This window comes from Schistocerca americana, chromosome 5 (genome assembly GCF_021461395.2).
Source record: "Schistocerca americana isolate TAMUIC-IGC-003095 chromosome 5, iqSchAmer2.1, whole genome shotgun sequence".
Lineage (NCBI taxonomy): Eukaryota > Metazoa > Arthropoda > Insecta > Orthoptera > Acrididae > Schistocerca > Schistocerca americana.
The window spans coordinates 246,324,184-246,344,338 of record NC_060123.1 but is presented as its reverse complement, the minus strand read 5'-3'; the positions used below and the strand labels follow the sequence as shown (position 1 = coordinate 246,344,338).

Below are 20,155 nucleotides of genomic sequence, written 5' to 3'. Positions count from 1 at the left end.
ATGTTACTGAGTGCAAAATACAAAAGCAAACTGAGATTTTATGTGAGTTACATCAGACAGATTAATTACTGGTATGAGTGCACTGTAGCACTGTTCATTAAACAATTAATTAAGCATAAAATAAATGTAGGAATACCAAAAAAATGTAATTTGGAATAATTGCACAGACTAATTTGTTCAATATATTAACACATTAGGTACACAAAATAAAGAAAGGTAAAATTTGCAAATGACTTAAGTAAAAGTTTTAAATAACTATTTCATTTACACTTGTGTATGATATTGTATTTATGAAATTTGTTTTTTCAGTTTTCTGAAATGTACAACTTTAATCAGCTTGACATACAAATTAGTAAGATTATCATCATGTTATAAAGTCACAGTATAGCCTACGAAACTACAATTGTTATTTAAATAACATATACAAAATTTAGTGTCTAAGATCTGCGCAACTTAATGCACTATTCATGCAAGTCAATTAATATTATTCAAAAATACCATATTCATCTCTAATTCAAATGATATGGTTCATACAAAACATTGTCACATAATGTAGGCGTAAGAATTTCTGAACTTAATACTAAAATTTCCAATATGTGAGGGCTTCTCACAAATAATTATAGCACTGTGTAAACTTTTGTTAAAATAAATGTCAGTGTGAAAGAATTATATCATAAATTTCAAGAGGATTTACATATTTACAATACAAAGTGTGTTTTCGTATGTGAGGATATGTACCATAGTATGCCAGACACCCAGTTCAGTTTCTTGGATCAATGCCAACTGCAAAATCGTGAAAACTACTTCTCAAACTTTATTAAAGCAAACAAGCAATATCCTTGGTATAAAATACTCAATCTCAAAGTAATTATTGGTTAGAATATCTTTATCTGCCATGTAACCTCTTATATGAGTGTAAGCTCAAAGGCAAGCAGTGGAATCATGTAATCAATTCTTTATACATCCTCTTCTTCAACAAACAAAAATCAATAAAGTATCATAATTATTTTATGTCAGTGTAAAATCAGTCTTTGATGTCTAGCATAAGAGTGTAATTTTCTCTTTCCTTATTACAGTATCTCATTCTAACGCCTTCATGCAAACTCATTCCATTCAGTCAAGTTCAGCTTAAGAACCTATAATCATCAATTTGACTGTAGCATACCTCACATCAGCATGGTGTAAGATAATATGCAATACATCATCATAGTATAATGTCATCACAGCATCACAGAATATATGTATAAAAGCATAAGCATAATAGTGTCTTTTTACCTCTCAGTTTCAGTCATCATTATTCTTCCACAAGCTTCTGCAAAATAATTGTAATATCAGAAAATCTCAAATAAAAGTGTCTTTAAGTATATATTGTTTTGTTGTAGACAAGTATTCAATATATGTAAGCATCACAAGCAACCAATGTATGTAGCAGAGAATTCAGTGGTGATAAGTACATATATCAGGACCACACAGTTGCAAAAGTATCTTCTAAAAATTGTGATCCACCCTCTCATAGCAAAACCCTTCTTTGTTGGTTTGCAGATAAGCACAGAATGTGTGTAAGCATAGTGTAATTGTAACATGTGTAGAAAATCTTATAATCATAAAGCCCCTTAAGGGTCTGATATTGAAAATTGTAAGCTAACATATGTAGAAATGGTATTTAGTTGGTAAAATTCCCACAAGTAAACTGACAGAGTGTAGATAAATGTCAGCCAGCTAGATACTTGTGATGAAATATGTTAAGTAAAATGATGCAGGCTAAGATAGTCATTAGTTGATAGGTGTGTAAGTAAAGAGTGAACAAAAAATATGACATTGGTATTGTTCCTGTGAAGCAAATTCACATTGGATGGGGAACTTTGTGTACGCCACACACATTGTACACAAAGTGTGTGTACCTGCTAAGGGTTTGTCATTATTGATAATAAGGCTTCAATTGAGTGATATTCTTAGTCCAAATAATTTGCATGATTTAGGATATATCATTCTGTATGCATTTGGATGTGGAATTTCCATGATCTCAAATGGTCCAATACAGATATCAAAAAATTTCTCTCTTTGGTGATGGCTTTAGATTTTTCATAGCTTTTAGTTAAGACAGGATCTCCTACTTTGAACTGGATGACTTTCAGTTTCCTATTATGTTTTTGTTTTCTTTTATTATCATACAATTCCATTGTTTTCTCAATCTCGTCTCTTTCTTTCATCTGCAGATAATTCTATCATGTTGGATAACTAATTAATTCATAAGGGAAAAATGTATCTAAAAACACAGATGATGTGACTTACCGAACAAAAGTGCTGGCAGGTCGATAGACACACAAACAAACACAAACATACATACGAAATTCAAGCTTTCGCAACAAACTGTTGCCCCATCAGGAAAGAGGGAAGGAGAGGGAAAGACGAAAGGATGTGGGTTTTAAGGGAGAGGGTAAGGAGCCATTCCAATCCCAGGAGTGGAAAGACTTACCTTAAGGGGAAAAAGGGACAGGTATACACTCGCACACACACACACATATCCATCCGCACATACACAGACACAAGCAGACATTTGTAAAGGCAGAGAGTATTAAGTATATTTGCTGGCTTCTTGCTGAAATGTTCCTCACCTGCTGTAAAAGCCATGATAGTGTGGTGTAACCTATTTAATACATCTTCAAACTGACTAATGTAACAGTACCAATTAGTATGACCTTTTGCACAAGATGTTCAACAAAGTCTGCCATCTCTCTCATATATCTTACAGTTGGATTCTTTTGCATCACTAACAAACTCTTTCCATACATCTGACGTAAACTGACTTCCATAGTCAGATAAGGTAGCACGTGGTTCACCTACTTTCTGAAAATAATCATTTGTGAAGCAGTGTGTTCCCCTTTTTACTTGTAGCTTTCTTCAGGGGACATAGTTTGACAAGTTTTGAAAATAAATCCACAGTAACAAACAAATAGGTGTATTCTTCTTTAGTGTGGGGTAGTTGCCCAGATAAATCAATGCCTACTAATTCTGATTTACCTTTTGGAATAATATTCTATGTAAAACCATTGTGTTTTTTATTAGTAACCTTCACACTCTAGCATCTGTCACTTGTTGCTTAAACATTTTCTAACTCTCCTAGCAATTTTGTTGAAATAAACATTGTCCTGAATCTTTTGAATACATTTCACTGTACCACAATGTTTGAAACTGGTTTCTGTATATAATCAAAGAGTCATTGTGTTGCTCAGATATCAGAATCTGAACAGTGTCTTCGAAATGACCTTTCTTTCCTAAATAACATGCCAAATTCCACTCATAGTCTTGGTTCTGATTTCATCTTAACTGTTCACCATTTTTTGAAGTTCTCTTTGTCCCTTAATTCCCTGAATATAGATTATTCTGAAATTTCTGTATAGTCAAACTGTTGCAAGTTTACTGCCCACCTGGTAATTCTGCTGTGGTACAATCTGAACTATTGTATATAACATAATCCTTTGTCGTTGGTGTAAACAATAAGTTTTTGTACTTCTAGGTTATTCTTGAATTTCTTAAAACCCCAAAACGATGGCCAATAGTTCATTTTCAGTAACAGTGTAGTTCTTCTCATGTTGCTGTAAATCTCTACTAGGAAAACTAATTGAACGGTGTTCTAACTTTCCTTTAATTTCTCTCTCTTGAAACAAGTGTACGAGTAAACTGTAATCACTTCCATCAGTCATTAAATGAAATGGCAATGACACATCTGGTCTGTGTAGTGTTTCACTATTGCATAACCCTTTTAATAACTACATCAGATGCTTCCTGACACTCTTTAGTCCATTCCCAGATACTATTTTTCTTTGACAGCTCAGGAGACATGGTGCATTAAGTGCTTCTTGTGTTCTGATGTGCTTATGTAAAACTGCGTAAGTGTAGAATGATCTAAGTTATTTCTTCGTATTTGGTTTCAGAAACTCTGTAGTGGCCAAAAGTTTGTTTTTATCAGGCAGAATTCCCTCTTCACTAATCATGTGATGCAAAAAATTGCTAAATTTGCACTTTTTTAATTTTAAGATCATGCCTCCGAGTCTAAACTTTTCTCCAACCTCTGTCAAAATTTCTGTGTGCTCTTCCCAAATTTTACTAGTAACCAAAATGTCATCTACATAGATAATCAATTTAGAAAGTAAATCACTACCTAACACAAAGTCCAAAGCATGTATAAATTCTGCAACAGACATATTTAGACCAAAATGTCCAACACAGTACTGAAAACTCTTTCCATTGCTCAGAAATGCTGTGTATTGCCTAGGGTTGGAGTCTAAAGTAATTTGGTGAAAACCTGATGTCAAGTCAAGGCTGTTCTTAGTGACATGGAATTTCTTCAAAAGTTGTTCCATGGATTCAGGATGATTTGTCTTTCTTTCTAAGAATTCATTTAAGTGTCAAGAATCAAGAACTAATCTTACACCTCCACCTTTCTTGAATACAACAACCAGTGGGTTGTTATACTGACTGCTGCTCCTTTCTACTATCCTCCATTTCTGCAGTTTCTGTTATTCTCTTTTAACTATTTTTCTTTTGCAAGTGGCAATATCACAGGGTTTGATATAAATGGCTATGTTGTCTCAGTTTCATTCTACACATATAGTCTTTCACTCTACCTGGCTTTTTCTCTAAAGTTTTCACAATAATACCATAAAATTTATCTATATCATCTCTCTCTGTTCTACTCAAATTATCTGCTGTGTTGATTTTATCTGGAATTAACTACGAGGGTCACCCCAAAAGAAAAGCACACTATTTTTTTAAAAAAATCCATCTTTTATTCTACATGATTGAAAGTTTTACGGTGTGTAGATACATCCTTTAGGAACAATATTTTCATTTCTCCACATAATTTCCACCCCTCTCAACTGCCTTATACCATCTTGGAACCAACCCCTATATACTCGCACGGTAAAATTCTGGACCAACCTGTTGGAGCCACTGTTTGGCAATGTGTACAAGGGAGTCATCATCTACAAACCTTGTTCCACGAAGAGAGTCTTTCAGTTTCCCAGGTGAGGACTGTAAGGCGGGTGTTTCAGTGTTGTCCATCCGAGTTTTGTGATCGCTTCCATGTTTTTTTGCCTGACATGTGGCCATGCATTGTCGTGCAACAGCAAAACATCCTGCTTTTGCCGATGTGGTCGAACACAACTCAGTCAAACTTGGAAGTTTCTTCAGTGTCATCACATACGCATTAGAATTTATGGTGGTTCCACTTGACATGATGTCCACAAGCAAGAGTCCTTCGGAATTGAAAAACACCGTAGCCATAACTTTTCGAGCAGGTGTGGTTTTGAATTTTTTTTTTTTTTTTCCTTGGGTGAATTTACATGATGCCACTCCATTGATTGCCTCTTTGTCGCTGGTGAAAAATGACGGAGCCATGTTTCATCACCTGTCACAATTCTTCCAAGAAATTCATCTCCACCTTTCTCGTACTGTTCCAAAAGTTCGTGCATACCATTTTTCTTGTTTCTTTGTGAGCCATTGTCAACATCCTGGGAACCCACCTGGCATAAACCTTTTTTAACGCCCACACTTCCAGTATTCTGCAAATACTTCCTTCCCCTATCCCAAAAGTAGCGTGACAATTCGTTCACTGTGATGCGTCTGTCATCAGTCACCAATTCGTTAACTCTCTGCACATTGTCTAGAGTGAGTGCAGTATGAGGTCTGGCGCTGCGAGGACAATTCTCAATATTGCCATATCAGCATCTCCATACACCTTTTTCAACCTCTTGTGGATCTTTCCCATTGTCTTGCTTTCACAGCACGGGAGTTTATGACAACACGTTGCTTCTGACGAACGTCAAGTGTAGCAGCCATCTTGAAGACATGCTGTGATGGCACCACTCACGGGAACTGGTTGAATTAAGTTCATAAACAAGCGGGAAGAATGTATCAACACACTGTAAAATTTTCACACATGCAGAGTGAAAACTGTATTTTTACAAAAATAGTGTGCATTTCTTTTGGAGTGACCCTTGTATGAAAAGCTATCTCTAACCAATTGATTCTCATAAAATTCATCATTCTCCTCAATGTTAATTCCTATCATCAAAAACTTCAACACCTCTTGATTAATTGCTACAGTTTTGATTAAATCTCCTGTTTAATTTAGTTTCTCCACAAATTCCAGATTTTGGTTCTGCAGAACAATAACTTCATATTGTCCCAGTCAAAACTGACATTGCCTTTGACTATCCAGTCCATCCCCAACAAATTGTGTTCATTCAGATCAGCTGCCACTAGACAACCTTTTTCAAATGTAAAATTACCAACTGTGAATGAAATCAGAGCTTGCCTACTAGTCAGTTTACTAAATTTCCTATGGCTCCTGTAATTCTAACACTAGTGATAGGAAGTTCCGTATAATATTCTGTATTCTTCAATCTATCTCTTAACTTACCAGAAATCCCACAAATAGGACTACCAGTGTCTACTAAGCGAATTCCTTTCCAAGTACCAATAGAAATCTCAATTTACGGGCTACCAAGTATTTCAGGCTTATCAATATTTTCATCTTCTGCTAGTAAATCACCTTCAATCTCCTTAAAATTTAAATCGGTTTCACCTGTAGGTCACTTGCTGCTGTCACTTGTAACACACTCAATGGCAACTTACAACTAGACTAGGTACCTTCTAAAACTGTCAAATCACTCTCACGTGTAGGTTGTGTTGTTGTTGTGGTCTTCAGTTCCGAGATTGGTTTGATGCAGCTCTCCATGCCACTCTATCCTGTGCATGCTTCTTCATCTCCCAGTTCTTACTGCAACCTACATCCTTCTGAATCTACTTATAGTATTCATCTCTTGGTCTCCCTCTATGATTTTTACCCTCCACGCTGCCCTCCAATGCTAAATTTGTGATCCCTTGTTGCCTCAGAACATGTCCTACCAACCAGTCCCTTCTTCTTGTCAAGTTGTGCTGCAAACTCCTCTTCTCCCCAATTCTATTCAATACCTCCTCATTAGTTATGTGATCTACCCATCTAATCTTCAGCATTCTTCTTTAGCACCACATTTCAAAAGCTTCTATTCTCTTCTTGTCCAAACTATTTATCGTCCATGTTTCACTTCCATACATGGCTACACTCCATACAAATACTTTGAGAAATGACTTCCTGACACTTAAATCTATACTCAATGTTAACAAATTTCTCTTCTTCAGAAATGCTTTCCTTGCCATTGCCAGTCTACATCTTATATCTTCTCTATTTCGACCATCATCAGTTATTTTGCTCCACAAATAGCAAAACTCCTTTACTATTTTAAGTGTCTCATTTCCTAATCTAATTCCCTCAGCATCACCCAACTTAATTTGACTACATTCCATTATCCTCGTTTTGCTTTTGTTGATGTTCATCTTATATCCTACTTTAAAGACACTGTCCATTCCGTTCAACTGATCTTCCAAGTCCTTTGCTGTCTCTGACAGAATTACAATGTCATCGACGAACCTCAAAGTTTTTATTTCTTCTCCATGGATTTTAATACCTACTCCAAATTTTTCTTTTGTTTCCTTTACTGCTTGCTCATTATACAGATTGAATGACATCAGGGAGAAGTTACAACCCTGTCTCACTCCCTTCCCAACCAGTGCTTCCCTTTCATGTCCCTCGACTCTTATAACTGCCATCTGGTTTCTGTACAAATCGTAAATAGCCTTTCGTTCCCTGTATTTTACCCCTGCCACCTTTAGAATTTGAAAGAGAGTATTCCAGTCAACATTGTCAAAAGCTTTCTCTAAGTCTACAAATGCTTGAAACGTAGGCTTGCCTTTCCTTAACCTTTCTTCTAAGATAAGTCGTAAGGTCAGTATTGCCTCACGTGTTCCAACATTTCTGCAGAATCCAAACTGATCTTCCCCGAGGTCGGCTTCTACCAGTTTTTCCATTCGTCTGTAAAGAATTCGCATTAGTATTTTGCAGCTGTGACTTATTAAACTGATAGTTTGGTAATTTTCACATCTGTCAACACCTGCTTTCTTTGGGATTGGAATTATTATATTCTTCTTGAAGCCCAAGGGTATTTCGCCTGTCTCATACATCTTGCTCACCAGATGGTCGAGTTTTGTCAGGACTAGCTCTCCCAAGGCTGTCAGTAGTTCTAATGGAATGTTGTCTACTCCCGGTGCCTTGTTTCAACTCAGGTCTTTCAGTGCTCTGTCAAACTCTTCACCTGTATCTATCTGACACAGTTAACTTCAACATCATTTGATCTGTTCAAAATTTCAAGTATCTTGTTACTAATCTGCCTAGTTAGTTCATATTTATTGCTACACCTGGTCTCACTGACATCAGCGGGGATTCATTGACTCCCGTGTACCTTCTCCATCAACATCAAAGCATCATCATCAAATCCTATGATCTTGTGACTTACATCATCATCCAACACTTCTACAAAAATCATACCATCTAAGTCATCACAGAGCAATGCATCAGCATCAACATCAAGAATATTATCACATCTATTAAAATCATCATCAAAATTATCAGTAGTATCACTAGCATCAATATGAACATCTGCTTCTAATTCATAACTCTCTACAACTGAATCATCATCAGTACTACTTTTGTTTGTGCAAGTAGACAAACAGATAGAATTAATTATCAAATCCTCAGCCTCCTTAGGTACAAGATTATTAACTTCTGCCACATCTACCTCAGATAAGACACTGCATCCTTACATAACAAACTGGGTAAACCATATCCATCAACATCATTACACATAACATCATTAGAAACACACACAGATCATCAAAAAGACTAGTCAACTCATCACAATAAAGTTCAAACTGCTTTTCTCCTGGCATATCATCACCGCTCATCTCTAGTAGCATGAAATCCTAAAACTCACTCCCGAAATTAACTGTGTTTATCTGATAATCACTACTGTGTCTGGTGTGGTGTCTGTAACATGAACTACTTCTACATCTTCTATGATTAGCCTGGTTTCTAGCAATCCTTCTCACCTCAAACTGGCAGGCTCTGAATGAGGAATGAGTTGGTTATCTGTTTTCCTGATTATTATTTCTATTCTCATTTGATCTAGTATTGGTTCTCCTCTCATAATTATTACTTTGGTTATTTCTGTGATAATTACTAATACTGTAATTATTCCTATTCTGAGTGTGATGGTTATTACCTTAATTGTTTTTTGCTCTATAATAATAATAATAATGATAATAATAATAATAATAATAATAATTATTATTATTATTATTATTATTATTATTATTATTATTAATGATAATAATAATAATAATTATTATTATTATTATTATTATTATTATTATACTATTTCTGTTGTTGAGAGGAACTCCCCAACTTGGAACTGATTCTCTCTATGACCACAGCTGTTATCTGACCCATCACTATTTTCGCAGACATGATCCAGTTCGACAACATATGAGTATTTAAGAAATTCTTCTGCCGAATCATCTATTTCGTAGACCAGACCCCACTGAATACAATTAGGCAAGTGCCATTTCAGTGTGTGAATTTGTATGGGATCATGTAATGGCTTGTCAACGTGCTCTGTTGTCCTAAGCTGTCTTTCACAAAATTCATATGTCCTCATATTTCTTCACAACATCTGTTACTATTTAGAAATTCTGTCTTAATTCTGGCCTTTTTACTTTTTGACCAAAATTTGTTCAAATATAATCTTTCAAAACTGGCAAAAGTCATTTCTGGGTTAACATGCTGGTTAGCCCAGGACAAAGGTTCAGCCAGATAATGCTTTCTTAATTTCATTTTAGGCAGTTCTGGCATTCGGATTCAAAGATGTCCTTGCACTGGTATATAAAATCCACAGGATGTAATAAAATCTCCCCAGAAAAATTTCAATGTAACGTTATTACAATTATTTACAAACATCCTGCCACAGCTGTAGGTGCTACTAAACATGTTTGTTTCCAAATTGTCTACTTTGAAGTTGAGTGTTTGAACGTTTTGAGCAACAGTGTAAACTTTATTGCTAATGGAAGAAATTTGTTTGGTAACAAGCACTGAATTTAATTTCAATTTTTTGTCAGTATAATAACTCTCAGTCTCAATATAGAATTGCATTATTTAGAGCTCAGATTTACTCCTGTTTAACTCGTCAGTGACAACACTTTCATTCTCTTTTACTTGCTCTTCAACTACATCCACTTAATCATTAACCAAGTTTAATTCAACGACTGTGAATTTCTTCAGTCAACTTCTAATTCTACATCACCTACTCACTTATTACTTCAACAATATCCTACTTAATTGAGTTTAGGCTATTATTTAGTTTTCAAACTTTACATCCATTCTTTAAAATTTTTATCAGCATTTTTAAAATTATCATCCATTTTCTTATTTTGTTCTAATAATTTACTGTCTAGTAGCTAAGAAAGCTGTTCAATTCAATTAACAGGCTGTCCCATATGCTGAAAATCTTGAAACGATACAGTGAGACGTATTTCCACAATTCCAATCTGGAAAATTTGACACCCTATTCACATGGGGATACTCAAATCAGCTCTGCAGCTACCTGACAACCAAGAGATTGGGAGACTGGATGACTCAAGTAGCCGATCACATTCACACAGGCACAACACCCATCTCCCATACTACCAAATCACTTGCAGTGTGAACAGAAAATTAAATCAATTTCATTGGCTGTGGGCAAAGGATGTATGTACCACATTTCTTTGTGTACCGTGCTCCCAGTAGTACAATGTCTAGTTACTCTAGTAGTGATGATAATATTATAATACAGTATTATTATTACTGCTGGTACAGTAGGAGAAAAGTGAGAAAGTTGTGGGGCCATCCTTACACTGAGAATAATATAAATTGTAGGTTGCAAGTTGTTGTAAAAGAACTGCAGGAATCAGATTCAAAATTCTTCACATTCTATGAGATGAGAAAGGAGTCTTATCTAGATCCAAACAAATGGTTACTCCTTACATTCATTACACTTTCACAAACATGAGGGAATGTGTGAGCCCTAATGAGCGACCTCTAATAACACTGAGGTAAGTCTCAAATCACATTGTACCAATATTTTGGATTTTACTTTTTCCATATGTATCTACACAAAAACAAACAATGTAGGTGTGTATCCATATTAAAGAAAACAAAATATTGATGTAAAGATCAATGTAAAGATTATGTGCTGATAGAACAGTACACAAAAGTTATTTAACTGGTGGTTGTCAAAAATAAATTCTGTGGTGGTATCAATGGAATCTAAAACATCACACACAACTTCATAATATGTTGAAGAGTCCTGTCAGTCCTCCAGTATCGTGTGGCTTCCATATCTCTCACTCCGAATAGAATACATGGCTGCCTCAGTAGGGGCCTGTCGGCTGTGTGCTTTGGATTGGTTGCAATACATTATGTCATTAGTTGCTTGGAGGACTCTATTCCTGAATGTCTTTATTTGTACTTCCATCGTTGGTTTGATTTATGACAGTAAACTGAGAAGAAATGTTATTTTGCCTTGGGAATTGCTGGTTGTAGTAGCAAGTTGCCTTTTTTTTATCATTGAGATAATCCTTGAAGGTTTTATCCACACCTGTGAGGGATTGTTGTTTTCATTTAAGCAGTCATGGGCTGTCTGATTCCATAGTCTGGAGCACGTCTTCCTGTGGCAATGGTGTGGTTGAAGAAGGTGGCGGCAGTGGTGGTGGTGTAGGTGTAATATTTTCTGCCTACTCTGTGAGACAATTCACACAACTGCTGTGACACAATAGGTGTAATTTCTGCTTTCTCTGACAGATTTCTGTCAGGTGCAGTCATCATTTTGATAAACAGAAGCCTGAACTTCATTTCCTCTGACAAAAATACGGTTTCTCACTTCCACGGGAACCACTGGGCAGGGGCTTCAGATGCACACAAATACGGATCATAAATTTTGCCACTTCTCCTTGCATTAAATCACTGCAAAAAAGTATTATAAATAAATAATTTAATAATTAATAAACAATGTGAAATATGGCAGTACACACACAGGTTTCCAAATACGAACATACGCACAGGTACCAATGGTATGGATGTTATTGTGCTACAACTGTATTATCTCTTGCAGGTACCTGGCAACAGGATCTATTTTTGCATCATTGTTGCTTTACTTTGCTAGAGAGCACAGCACAATTGCATACATCATCCATGAAACTACCATAATAATTTGGGAAGTGTTGAATGACATGAAACCTACATGCTAATTCAAATGAACAGCAGTGGAAAACGACAGCTCAACATTTTTATTCACTACAGAATTTTCCTAATTGCTTGCAGTGGATGGGAAGTGTATCCACATTGAAAAATTACTTGGAATGGATTCAGCTAACTTCAGTTATAAACAGTACCACTCCATAGTGTTGTTGGCATGCAGTGATGCTGATGGTTTCTTCATTGTAATTGAAACTGACTATGCAGGTAGAAATAGAGATGAAGGTATATTTCATGCTGCAGCAACCAAATTCTGGATTACAAATAGAAGATTAAAGTTGCCATTGCCTTCAATATTACCAGATGATGAAAATCAATACGATTTTGGTTATTACTTTGTAGGAGATGAAGCATTTCCATTATCGTGCTACTTGATGCAGCCATACCCACAAAGAACACTTGATAATCTGATGAGAATTTAAATTACAGATTAAGCAGAGGAAGAAAATCTGTAGAATGCACATTTGGAATCATGACCAAAGAGTTCCAAATCTGGAGCAGTCCTATGCATTCTCGAACTACAGAAAGAGTGGTTGACATGATAAAATCCATTTGCATTCTGCATAATTTCATTTGAAAGCAGGAAAGTATGCTCTACAGTTGTGGTGAACAACAATGCAACAAATCCGAAATGCCATCAGAATACAGCCAAGGAGAGACATTGTGCTGCATCCTCATTCTGCTGCTTATGAAGTAAACAATTATTTAGCCAAGTGCTTTCTGGCACCTTGTGCTTCCCTCCTATGGCAGTCAAGGCACTGCACCAACAATAATCAGGATCTACTATAATTGCTTTTGCTACACCCTTTTTTGATTTGTAACATGAATTTATGTAAAACTTATGAATGAATTTCTGTGTGTTTTTAATTATGTAATTAAAAATGTTTTAGTTACATTTTTATTACATGTATTGTGTAGTGGGTGCTTATAAATATTTGATTAGTTTTTCAAGAAAATGGGTTTTAAAGCATAGTGAGTAGAGCACACTTATTTTATGTTGAAATTTTGATTACTGATAATGAACTTACCTGATAGATTAACCTCCTTGGCCACTTCATGCCATGGTCTCTCTGTCACCTCATTCCTTGAACACCCTTTCAATTTGTAATTGCATAGGTCCAGACATTTCTCCACTTCTCCCACAAATTTCAGATTAAACATTTGTTCACACACTGCACAACCCAATTGTACGAATACATCTGAGAGTGGGAGACTCAGTGACTCGCATGTCAGATTGTGTAGAATCCCAACTCTGGGATACCACTACTGAAGTACCGCGTCTGAATGACCCCGCCTAGTTACACATTCCAGGTCTTTTTGTTGCAGAATATCTCAGTCGCTTGGAGGCTTAAGTATCTTTTTGTGAATAGGGCCTAAGTTTGGAGTCGACGCAGCTAGCCGATGTCTGGATCTGGTCATAATGCTCACTTGATCTAAGTCACTTTTACTCATACTGGCCTCTTTATTAAACAAATCACAAAAAAACACTTTTCCTGGCAAATTCTTTCAAAACTCTCACACGCAGTATTCTCTGACTGACTATATGGTGTGAACAATGAAAGCACTTCATGCTATCGAATTGTTTAAATACTGAAAGTAGAGAAAGAAAAGAAAATCAATAAATGTACTCATCTGATAAAATCCGCTGTATCAGTGATGGCCCACACTTTCGCACATATACTTTTTCCCAGATGGATCCGTCCATCCAAAGGCAAGGACAGCACTTTTTGCAATCAGTTATTGTCCCTGAAACTTAACACACATTAACACTCTGTACAGACTTGCACATTGAAATGGAACTGCTGATGGTGAAAAAGTCAGCATGGTGTGGGATGTGTATTATATGGATGCTGATAATTAAAATATTTACAGACTTACAAAAGTTGAAAGTTTATGTCAGTTTCATGGCCACAAAAGTAGGTGAACCACAAGAATAAAAAAAAAAAGGGGGCTGCACCAGATGAGGTGCAACTCTCTCAACAAATTGATTGAACTGAAAAATGCAGAACTGTTCATTAATTTAGAGATGAAATGTTGTTACCAAAAATGTTTGTGAAATTTACACAAAATGTAGATCTTCATTCTTGAGATGCAGCTTTCTGCAAATACTCTGAAGCTTCTCTCTGTGCTGCTGAAAAACTCACCGTGTACTGTACAAAATTAAATCCAGGTACAGATTCCCCACAAAACTGCTTTATTATCATGCAAGATTTTCGGTGGCGAAAAATATGTAAACAAAGTTTTACATGCCATGATGTTGATGGTTGGTAACAAACTGCCTTTCTGCTGTTCACAAACTGCTGGTATTTATATGATTTACAACAGTCACTGACGATCAGAATTTACAAATTTTAAGAAATGACAATTAAAAGTGTCTAACAAATGTAATTCACGTACATAGAAAAATAATGAAAATAATGCTTTACAATTTTGTGTGGACGCAGACATGATTTCAGTAAGAATTACCAAGTAATTTACAAGTTTCCAGAAAATAACATACATATTACATTTTAGTTAATTACAGTTGAAAGAATGAATGAAAAGTATTCCTACCATGCATATGAATTCCAAATAATATGTTTATTAAAAGTAGCTACCCAATTTGTCAAAAATAAATTTGTAAGCTGCAAAACAGATATTGTACTCATAAGCATAGCAAGTTTAGATCAATTAAGTAGTAATTATCGAAAACAAAATATTTCTAGCATGTTCACAAAATTGTTACTGTGTGCAGAATACAATAGCAAACTCAGATTTTACATAAGCTGCCTTAAACAGGCTGATTACTGGTATGGTTGCATTGTATCATTGTACATTAAACAATTAACTAAGCATATTATAAATGTAGTCTCTCCAGGGGTGCAAAGGATGCCTAAATGGCAGTTTTATTACATAACCCATCCTGCACCCTCCCCAACGATCCTTGTGTTCAAGCAGTGCCTTCCCCCACAGCCAGAGGACTGATGATCATCTTCCTACAGAACCAGTGATGTGGTCTTCCCTACTGCAGCCCCCCCCCCCCCCCCCCAAAAATGTGATTCCAACTGCTGTGATTATAAAATTTCACTGTTCAGAAAAAGCTTTAATACTGCTCCTCAACAATGCACTAACCACAGCCATCTACTAGCTTATTAGTATGTAATTACTCTCTTCACATGAACTTTAAATGTGTTTGAATTATTATAATAATGAGTTCAGCTACCCCTAACAAACGGATATTTGTCAACATAATATTCCCTTTCCTTCTTAAAACTACTAGCCATTAAACGAGCTATAAAAGTACAAAAAAATATGACACAATCGCTATTGTATTGATTTTTGGGTTCAGTTCTATGTGTATTCTGTTTTTGCAAACTAGGTTCTTTTACTGAAGTTCCCAATATTTTTCTGGCATTCTCTTGATTCTATAATACTGTTATGATGTCTGTTAAAGGGTCTTGAAACAGTGATGCTTTGGGATGGGAATTTCAATTACTTCCTAAGGTTCTTCATATAAAGATGAAAGAATTTATTCATTCCTTTTTGTACTTTATATGGAATTAAGACTTTTTAGCCATTTTATTGTATTTCTCAGACTTTGGCAACACAAACTTTTAAATCATTTTTTGTGGTTGGCTGTTGTATTTCTAACATTTGACATTGCATACACCGATGAGCCAAAGAAACTGGCACACCTGCCTAGTATCATTTAGGACCCCCATGAGCACACAGAAGTGCTGCAGCATGAAGTGGCATGGACTCAACCAATGTCTGAAGTAGTGCTGGAGGGAACTGGTACCACGAATCCTGCAGGGCTGTCCATAAATTCATAAGAGTACGAAGGGGTGGATATCTCTTCTGAACAGCATGTTGCAAGGCATCCCAGATATGCTCAATAATGTTCGTGTCTGGGAAATTTGGTGGCCAGTGGAAGTGTTTAAAATCAGAAGAGTGTTCCTGGAGCCACTCTGTAGCAATTCTGGATGTGTGGAGTGTCACAGTATCCTGCTGGAATTATGAGAGTCTGTCAGAATGCACAATGGACATGAATGGACACACATGATCAGGCAGGATGTTTACATATGTGTCACCTGCCAGAGTTATATCTAGACATATAGGGGGTCCCATATCACCCCAACTGCACATGCCAAACACCATTACAGAGCCTCCACCAACTTAAACAGTCCCTGCTGACATGCAGGGACCAAGGATTCATGAGGTTGTCTCCATATCCATAAACGTCCATTCGCTCAATACAATTTGAAATAAGACTTGTCCGACCAGGCAGCATGTTTCCAGTCATCAACAGTCCAATGTAGGTGTTGACAGGCCCAGACGAGGTGTAAAATTTTGTGTCATGCACTCATCAAGGGTACACGAGTGGGCGTTCGGCTCCGAAAGCCCATGTCAATGATGTTTCATTGAATGGTTCACACACTGACACTTGTTGATGGCCCAGCACTGAAATCTGAGGCAGGGTTGCACTTCTGTCTCACTGAACAATTCTTGTCAGTCTTTGTTGGTCCCATTCTTGCAGGATCTTTTCCCACCCGCGGAGATGTTGGAAATTTGATGTTTTACCAGATTCCTGATTTTCACGGTACACTTGTGAAATGAGCATACAGGAAAATTCCCACTTCATCGCCACCTTGGACATTCTGTGTCCCATTGCTACTGCACCACTATAACACCACATTCAAACTCACTTAAATCTTGATAACCTGTCATTGTAGCAACAGTAACCAATCTAACAACTGTGCCAGACACTTGTTGTCTTATATAGGTGTTGCCAACCGCAGCACAGTAACCAGTCTAACAACTGTGCCAGACACTTGCTGTCTTATATAGGTGTTGCCAACTGCAGCACCACATTCCGCCTGTTTACATATCTCTGTATTTGAATATGCATGCATAGACCAGTTTCTTTGGTGCTTCAGTTTAAGTCGTAATATCTTTGCTGGTTAATGGATGGACTTCTTCTATTGCACATTATTAGCATTTTCATGAGTTAAAGACTCACTTTCTTCTTGTTCTTCTTCTTCTCTCCTACTTCAGTGCTTATAATAGTGTTATTGATATGCATCAAATATAATGTGAGCAATTAATTTTTTTTTAAAGAAATTGTCATTTTTTGAAATGGCCTGAAGGTAATTAATTTACAGGTCATCTAGGCATTTAATTATTTCATCAAATTTTTCTTAAATTATTTTCTTGAATTATTCAATTGTAATTCAGTGTGACCTCTATGCCAAGTATGGTTATAACTTCAGCAGGGATAGCCTGTTCATGCGAACCTTGAATTGTTGACAATCTGCTCTCTATGTAGTCACTGTGTGTAGCCAGTAGGAACCAAGGAAGAGGAGTCTGGCTGGTAGCTTAACAAACCAACCAGGGCATGAACTACCTGCATAAGGAATAAACTTCCTTTTGATTAATAAACCATTATATCTTGTTATTTAACATCTTGTAAGGTTACCCACATCTTAGAAAGAGAAAGAGAGGGGGGGGGGGGGGGGGAGACATTGTCTTAAAGCATAAAAGTGAAACAGACTATTTCATCAAACTTGGAGTGAACTCATATTGAAGATAACCTTTTTCACAATATAAAAATATTCATAAAAGACAGTCACTCAACAATCATTCTGCACGTATTTATTTTCTGTGTGACAGCTGTTGTAGAGCCCTTAGAATCAGCAAAGACAATGGTCAGAATCATAATATTCTGGCCCAATAAAAATATGCTTAGCATCTGCTTTGTGCTGAATGCCATTGCCACTCTCCATCCAGAATAATGTGCAAGAACAAATTGATAAAAACAGGAGAAAGCTATATAGTCTTGAAAAGAATATTTAACTTTTAATAGTATGGCAGGCTTCATTGAACTATAAAACATATTTTTAAGGGTGAGAGCAAACTAATTTCATATTGTTTCTAAAATATTTGTTTGTTACTAACTGCTTTTCAACATATTAGACCATTGTTAAGTGAGTTGATATGTAATGAGGGTCTAATAAGTTGAAAATCAGTTTGTAACTTACAGATATTAGTTGAACAAAATGCAATTCATTTACATTTCATTCGAAAATATGAACTTGGCCTCATAAGAAGTCATCAGAGAATCCAGAAATTATTTTATTCATGTTTGTGGTGTGATTTTGACACAGTAAATTTTTTCACATCAAACTGCATTTGGTCACTATTATCTTAAGCTTGTGTGAGTTGTGCTTGTGTGAATGTGTGCGAGTTTTCTACTTCTGAAGATAGACTTTGGCCAAATTCTTAAATATCTCTAGCATTCTTTATCATTGTGCCTGTCTGCGACTCAATGCTTCCTCTAAGTTGTGATTAGCAATCTCTCCTTTCCAGATTGTTGTTATTCCATTCTGGAGTTTCCACTGTATTTGGTGATTCATATTTGTTTTAACTTTGTACAAAATACAAGAATGCTTTCACTTTCTTAATGAACAAGGATAGAACCTTACTGTTTGTGTACAGACATTGTTGTTGGCTGGGTGGTGTAATCATAACTTGTTTCTTGTAAAGCTTTTCCCCAATTTATGTTCCATGTAAAGTAAGTTACTTGTCTTTTCTTTCTGTTTACAGGTTAAGGTACTGGATGCAAATCAAGATATAAAAAAAATAAAAGAAAATTTCCAGAAGTGTCGAAGTGAAATATATAATGATATTTTCATAAATGAATGCAGTTCTCCAGTAATTCAGAGTGCCACATAAAAGGGCCAGAATATTTACACCTAAAGCTTAGGATCAGCTTCTTTTCAAGAAGTTATGAGGCATAAAATGCTGCATTTACTGCAATCAGTATTTTGTAAAAGTTGATTTTTAAACACTCAAGTGGAGTAGGTCAGTAGATAAACAGAATTTAAAGAGATATAATCTCTATCTTTTCCATAAGTTACTGCTTTTGCCAAACAAACTTCTGTTGATCTTTCTTATCAGTGATTACCATTTATTAAGACACCCAGCCATCTGCACTACTTTCTCACTGCTTAGAAGTAACTAAGTGCATTATCTTTCTTCATGTCAATGTTCAAATAGCAAGAGAAACTTCAGTAAAGCAATTTGCCTTAGAATGTTGTGTATTTCACCAAAAAGAGTAGAAAATTCAGGCGAAATGCAATTGGATACTTAATTCCAAGTAATATAAGTGTCTGTTATGCAAAACAGAAGAAGAAAATAATTAAACTACTATTGTAATAAATTTAAATAAATCATTTATTTTCAAAAATACAAAACTCATATTTTCTTTGTGTATGTATCCTCCATATACATGTATTAATGAATATCACATCTAGCAATCATCATTTATCTTTTCCCTAGATAGCCCTCCAGTTCAAAGTGTACACCATGTGCTTTATGATGACAGAGAAGTCTGTGTATACTTTTTGCCAGTTGACTTTACAAGGTAACTGCATATTTTAATACATTATTTTTACTCCAGCTTTTAAATTATTTTCTTCATCATCTGTCCTCCGAAAAGGCAATGTCATCTACATCTGTAGCCATCCTTCTCTTTTTCACTCTGTTATTTAGTATGTGTCACACATCAAAACACTTCTGATACACAAAGAACTCTGAAAAATGGAAAACTTTTATTAAACTGTAATGCATAGTTTAATTAAAAAATCTTTTCTTTTTGTAAATTTTGTTTCATCTTCTAATGAAGTGAAAACATATTTGTTAATTTCCTCTGTTTGATGCTTTAGCCTGTAATCTCATTGACTGAAGTAGAACTGTTTTCAGTGATGACACCCACTTCGAAATGGGTACTGATGACCAGTGAAGTCATGTCTGAAGACACCCCGGACAGTGGTGAGATACCAACCTGACTGTCGCCCAACATATGACCTGGCATTCAGGAGTGATGGTCTGGGTGCCATTTCTTTTCATAGCAGAATCCTTGTGGTTGTTATCCGCAGCACCCTCAGAGCA

The 20,155-nt window shown here is 35.9% G+C and overlaps 1 protein-coding gene across 1 annotated transcript in view; it reads left to right on the top strand.

Annotated features, from left to right (window-relative positions):
- Nucleotides 1-19,406, top strand: part of LOC124615732 (deoxynucleoside kinase-like) — an 85,769-nt gene extending 66,363 nt beyond the window's left edge. Inside the window, exon 5 of the mRNA XM_047143807.1 lies at nucleotides 18,809-19,406. Coding sequence (XP_046999763.1) covers nucleotides 18,809-18,937 — 129 coding nt within the window. The 3' untranslated portion in view covers nucleotides 18,938-19,406. The remainder of the gene's footprint in view (nucleotides 1-18,808) is intronic.
- Nucleotides 19,407-20,155: the final 749 nt, after the last annotated feature.